Raw genomic sequence first — 6,375 nt, forward strand, 5'->3', positions numbered from 1 at the left:
CTCTGAGCAGGGGCGGAGGGAGGAGGCGAAGGAGGCAGGAGGGGACGCGGACCGGGCCAGGCCCCGCCCACCCCGTCAGGCCCCGGCAGGAGAAGAAGGAGGCGAAGAGCCGAGCTGGCGTAACGAGACTTTACTGAAAACAGAACACCGGGCGAACCAAGGATTACAAACAGGAATGTGGACTCGTAGCAAAACGGAACAAAAAAACAGAAGAAAAACGGCGGGACGAGGGGGCGCCGGAGGGATGGAAGGGGAAGGGAAGCGAGAGCGAGGAAAGGGAAGGAGGGAGTTTTTTTTTTCTTCTTCCCATTTCTTTAAAAAACCCACACAAGAAAACACACACACACACAACCAACGTTTGTTCCCGAGTAGAAACATAAATAGGGCAGAATCGAACACTCTGTTCTTCTCTCTTCCAAAGTCAAAAAAAAAGTAAAATTAGAGAAAACGCAGGGCTTGAGCCTGCGCCCCCTCGGAGCCTCCTTCGGCGGCGGTGTGTACAAAGGGGCGGCCAGAACGCGCGGGTTTGTGCAACACTGGGTGGCCGCGCGCCCGGGACAGAGGCAGCGCGAGGGCGGGGGAGGTGGGGGTCATGCGCTCGCCCCCCGGCAGCAGGGGGTCCAGCTTGTCAAGTCTGAGGCGCCCTCTCCGACTCCTGGCACCCTCAAGGGGGGGATCCCGGGGCCGCGCCCTCTGCGAGTCCGGGGCGCCCACGCCCCCCCCAACCACGCGAGCCCGCCTCTCTGGGAGGAGGCCGCGCATGCGCCCCGCGCGCGAGCTCAGTACGCGGGCACCTGGTGCTGGGGCAGCAGCTGGCAGCCGCTGTTGACGTGGCTGAGGACCTTCTGCTTGAGCTGCGCCACCTGCTCGCGCAGCAGGCTCGCCGTGGACGCCAGCTCCGTGTTCTGACTCTTGAGCGTCTTCACTTTCTCCTCGAGGCGCGAGATGCGCTCCAGCTTGCGCTTGCGGCACTTGGAGGCAGCGATGCGGTTGCGCAGCCGCTTGCGCTCCGCCTTAATGCGCTCCTGCGTGTCCATGTCGATGGGCGACAGCGGCGGGCTCTCGCCGAAGCTCGGCACGTCGGGCACCGTCTGCGGCTCATCCTTGAGCGCGGCCAGGCGCGGAGGCCCCAGCGCGCCTGGGGGTGGCGGCGGCGGGAAGGGCACGGGCTCCGCGGCGAAGGCGACCGTCGCAGCACCCCCCGCACCCCCGGTACCGCCCGCGTAGCTGCTCAGGTTCGCGTAGACGGGCGCCTCGGGCGTGGCCGCTGCCGGGGCCAGCTCGCTGGGAGGCGCGGCGCCCGCAGCCATGCCAGAGGGTCCCCCGGCGGCGGCGGCAGCGGAGGCCGCGCCCGCGCCCAGCTGGTTTTGCTTGTGTAAGTCCTCTAGGGCTTTGACGAAGCCCTCGGCGAACTCCTGCTCCTCGCTGGCCGCCACCTTGGGGTAGAGGAACTGGGTGCTTGTCGGCGTGGTGGTGACCAGCCCGTTGGACTGGATGATAAGGCGCTCGAGCTCAGGCGAAGCGAGCTTGAGCAGCCCCAGGTCGGGCGAGGCAAGCAGACCGTCTTGGGGCGCCGCGCCAGGGGCGCCGTCGGTGCGCAGAGGGGCCGGGGGCGGCGCGGCCGCGGGCTTGAGCGCTGCCGCCACCTGCTCGCTCAAGCTCAGCGTCAGCGCGTCCTTCTTCATCATGCTGCCGGCCGCCGCCGTCGGGGGCGCCCCGGGAAACAGACGACCCGGGGACGCGAAGCTGCCGTCACTACCACTGCCACCGCCGCCCAGGCCGCTCAGCGCCTCATCGCCGTAGAAGGGTGTTTCCATCCTCCGCCTCCCCCGCCGCGCCGGCCCGGGGGGGAGGAGTGGCCGCGGCCGCCCGGGGGGCCCGCGCCCCCCCGTCCGCTCGGCCCTGCTCCCGCCGCGGCCGCTGCGCCCGGCCCTCCGCTGGCGGCGGCTCCTGAGCCGCGCGTCCCGCGCGCCCCCTTATAGCCTCGGCCGGGCGCGATGAGCTCACTGTCCCTGCTCGCCATTGGGCACGAGTGACGTTGCTCATTTGCATGGCGGGGCGGGGCCAAGTCACCAACGCCCCCCTCAACCCCCACCGACTGCCGTTGTCCGGGTGACGCGCGGTAAACGGCACAACAGCGCGTTGCCTTATGGGTTGACGTCATGGGGGCGAGCAGAGCGCCCGGCCCGGTCACTCCGCCCCAGGAGTGCTGTGTACGACCAATGCCCCCAGTGCCGCCTCCCGCCAAGGCACGTTCCGGGTGGCGTGATGGGCCCGGCCACCCGGCGCCCGCCCGCCCCGAGGCCCGGCCCCGCCCCGCGTCCGCGAGTGGGGCCCCGGCCGGGCGGGGGCGGTGCCGACCTCCGGAGCCCGGAGGGGGATGGGGCTCCGGATGGATAAATAACTCCCTGTCGCCTCCCGCTCCACTGTGCCGACTGTACCTTCCTTAGCGCACCCCTATCTAGGCTTTGTGCGGGCCTGAGGGAGCTGTGCCGGGTGGCTCGCCGGGGGCGTGCGCCAGGTCTGTCTCCACGTCACCGCCACCCCCACCCCAGTCCCCGGTGGTGTGTTTGCCCCAGGAAGACGGGGGAGGGGAGAGGAGGTTTCAGCCAGAAGTTGCTGGAAATGCTTTGATCCTGCTATTCTTCACTGGGTGGGGTCTAAAGCGCGGGAGTCCGACTTCCTGACTTTACAGACGGGAAATTAAGGCTCTGCGAGGTGGAGTGACCTGCCCTCGGGGCCAGAGCTGTGACCAGGCCTGAACTCTTATCCATCTGGTAGAACCCGGGCGTCCGTGCCCCTGGGCAGCCGCCTACGTTGTATCTCTGCGTCTGCCAGGGCCTCCTGTGCGTACCCCGGTGACTCCCGGACTGGGTTGTTAAGGCAGGAATCCAAGCTGGTAATTATTACCTGTTTATTACTATTATCATGACTGTCAGGTCAGGCTTAATGGGCCTCCATAAAGGCTGGCTGGCGATGGGATCTGAGGGAGGTGAGAGGGGCCCTTCCCCACACTCCCAAGAGATCCTGGGGACATTTGGATCCGACCTACAGCCCCTGCACAGAACCCCTCCATGGCTCTCACCACACTCAGGATGGCGCCCAATCCATAAGCAGTTGGTGGAGGCCCCATACGCTCCTTTGCTCTTTCGGGTGACCCCTTCTAACCTTTCACCCTCAATCTCTCTGAGCTTTGTCTTCCCAACTCATTGCTGCCTCATCGATAGGTGCTATGCCCTCAGCCTGGTGCTCCCTTCCTCCCCCCACCATGCTTACACTTGTCCTCAGAGAGGCCCCTCCCACTCACCTTGTTTCCGTTATATTCTCAGAACCATCCAGAATGATGGGACGGACCATAAGGCCCAGGAGGGCAGGGACCTTGTCTATCTTGAGCCTGCTGGATCCCCAGCTTCCCGCATAGGGCCTAGCATCCAACAGCCAGTGTTAAAGGAGAACACAGGCTGGTGGGGTGGCTGTGGCAGTTTCTGGCCTCAGTTTGTCTGACTGGCCTATGGACATGAGCACCCTTTCTTCTATTTCCCTTCCTCACCTGGCCTTGCCCCTAACTGGGCTGTGAAGCAAGAAGGCCATGAGGGAGGTTGTCATCACAAGCAAGAAGCCTGGCCTGGCTGGCAGAGGGTTGGGGGTATGGGTTTGTGTCTACATACACACAAATGTCTGTTTGTGCCCACATGTGCCTGTGGGTGTGCATGCGTGGGTCAGTGTACCCAGATGTGTTCACACATGGGAGTGGGTGTCTGTGCCCGTGTGGATCCGTGCACATGGATCTATGTACCCATGTGTGTGTATAGGTGTATGTGTCTGTGTTTCCAGGAATGTGGGTCTCTGTGCCCTCCAGACCTGTCCTCTTGGGTACCAGCCTGAGCAAAGGGACCCCTAAATGGAGTGGATGCAGCCCCCAGCCTGTAACCAGCCCTGCCCTAGGACCCTTCTCTGGGCCTGTGCAGTGGGGCTAGACTGAAGGAGATGGGATCATGCTTCTCCCCAAGGCAGGAGGGTGAGTGGGCGGCCTAGGGAGGCTCCACCCTGACCTTGGGCCTTGACTTTGATAGGTAGGGATGGTCTGGTAAGCTGTGGGCAGGGCCAGCTTGAGCTGAGCGGTCACCCAACAGACAGGCTTTGGGAAATGGAGGCACAGGAAGGCCAAGGCACGTTACATCTCTGAGTGTGTTTACTGCTTATGAAAATGGAGCAAATAATCCGCCTACTTCATGGAGTATTGTGACTTTTATTGGAAGTATTTGAACAAATAGTAAGGGCTCAATAAATGTTCTCTATAATTGTTTTACTTTATTATCATTTGGCCAAACTTAACTGCAGTTCTTTGGAGTACCCTCAGCCTGGAGTGCCCTTCTTTAGCCTCCTGGCAAACTCCTACTCATCCTTCAAAAACCACCTCCAGTATTCCCTCCTCCAAGAAATCTTCCTTAACCATGCCTCCAGGGACTCCCCAAAACCCTTCCATCTGACTGAGCCCTGTCCACTCTGTGTTTCTGATTCTCTCTGCCCCAGGAGGGTCCTTGGAGCTAGGTGGGGAAGACCTGTCTTGGCCTCTAAGTGTGGTGAGTTGCCCTTGGCAGCCTCTGCCATCCCTACTCTCCAGTATCGACCCCCCTCAGGCTCCTCTGCTGTGCACTTGCTGTTCCCTGTGACCCAGTGCCCTTCCCCATCCTCTCATTCCTCCCTCTGGGACACTCCAGCCCTGCTCCTCCATTTGGACCAGCGCTGACCCCATAGAGCTGGGGGGCAGCTGTGTCCAGCTTTAGTCCTCCCAGACTGGGGGCTTCTCAGGCAGGTCAAGGGGGGGCCTGAAATCCATCAACAGTCCCATGCAGTGAACTAGGGAAAACTCCCATTCATTCATTCATTCCACATACAATGACTGAGCACCTACTGTGAGCCTAGTGATGGGGACTCACATGGGTGACACAAACACCGGCAACCTCTCAGACACACAGTGTGAAGGAGGGACCTGACAAGCACAGCTTCAAGGAAAATAAATGGTACCTCCTTCACGGAGGATGAACGGGGTAGTGTTTTACTTTTTTTTTTTTTTTTTTTTTTTTTGCGGTACGCGGGCCTCTCACTGTTGTGGCCTCTCCCGTTGTGGAGCACAGGCTCTGGATGCGCAGGCTCAGCGGCCATGGCTCACGGGCCCAGCCGCTCTGCGGCATGTGGGATCTTCCCGGACCGGGGCACGGACCCGTGTCCCCTGCATCGGCAGGCAGACTCCCAACCACTGCACCACCAGGGAAGCCCAAGGGGTAGTGTTTTAGAGTGTGGTACTCTGGGAGGGTCACCCCAGGAGGTGATGTTGAATACAGGAGGAGCTGGAGCAAATCATGAGATAATTCATTTGAGGGCAGTGTCCCAGCGAGAACAGCAAGTGCAAAAGCCCTGGGGTAGAACCTGCTGGCCACACCGATGGAGAGTAGAGAAGCAAGTGAGGCTGGATTCACTGAGCCAAGGGGAGCCAGAGCGAGAGAAGGAAGGCAAGGGGGGCAGTGGAGGTACCTCCCCTGAAACCTAGGTGGTATTTGTCTCAAGGGCAGCAGAAGTGGCAGATAGGATTGAGGGACCAGAGGGTAACAGGGCTGGGTCGGGACTCTTTATTTTCGCCTTTACTCTCCCTGCAGCTTCTTAAGTCTTGGGACATTATCTCACTTCCCAGAGCAGCGTCCAGAGAGGGTGCGCGACCTGCCCTGGGTCACACAGCCAAGGCCTCAGCCCCATTCCCACCCCAGCCTTCCAAATGGAGGCTGAACGTAACGCCCCCTCGCCGGCGTTCAAATCTCCGCAGCTCTGCCCTCTCCCCAGCGCGAAGAGATTTGCTTTCTTGTTTAAAGCAACCTGCAATTCGATTTAATGTTTAGTCTTTATTTGAAGCTCCAGAGACCTAAAATCTACTTAATAAAACGGAAAGCCCCAAAGAAAAAGAGCTAAGCAGGAAGCCGAAGGGAGTGAAGCGGAGGGGGTCCTGGGGCAGAGGCTCTTGCCAAGGATGGTCCCGGCGTGCTCAGATCACCGCGGGGTTGGATGGGGCTTCTGCGGACAGTCCCCCGGCGCTTAGGACCCAAGGGCTGGTGGGGGTGGAACTTGCGGAGACCGTCCCCGGGTGGCAGAACCCCGCGGGTGGGCCGGGGGAAGGGCGCCGGGCTCGGGCTGGGGGCGCTTCTGGCCCCGGCGCATTCCTGAGGATCGGGTTACTGGCGCAGGCGGCGGCCCCTCCCCTCCTATCCCGCCTCCGCCCTCGCCTGGAGCAGGAACCGCCCTCCTCCCTCGTCCAGCGCAGGTGTTCGTCAGGCCTCTGGGAGAGGACTCAGCCCCTGCCCTCTGGCTCTTTCCAGTCTCACG

The 6,375-nt window shown here is 61.7% G+C and overlaps 1 protein-coding gene across 1 annotated transcript; it reads right to left on the bottom strand.

The window, feature by feature from the left end:
* Positions 1 to 115: 115 nt before the first annotated feature.
* JUND (JunD proto-oncogene, AP-1 transcription factor subunit) lies at positions 116 to 1,922 on the bottom strand. The gene has a single exon (XM_060144787.1). The coding sequence runs from the start codon at positions 1,815 to 1,817 to the stop codon at positions 780 to 782; it is 1,038 nt and encodes a 345-aa protein (XP_060000770.1). The 5' UTR covers positions 1,818 to 1,922; the 3' UTR covers positions 116 to 779.
* Positions 1,923 to 6,375: the final 4,453 nt, after the last annotated feature.

Source organism: Lagenorhynchus albirostris, chromosome 3 (genome assembly GCF_949774975.1).
Source record: "Lagenorhynchus albirostris chromosome 3, mLagAlb1.1, whole genome shotgun sequence".
Lineage (NCBI taxonomy): Eukaryota > Metazoa > Chordata > Mammalia > Artiodactyla > Delphinidae > Lagenorhynchus > Lagenorhynchus albirostris.

Excerpts from the sequence above, each read along its gene's own strand:
- JUND (XM_060144787.1), bottom strand. The coding sequence starts at position 1,817 with ATGGAAACACCCTTCTACGGCGATGAGGCGCTGAGCGGCCTGGGCGGC.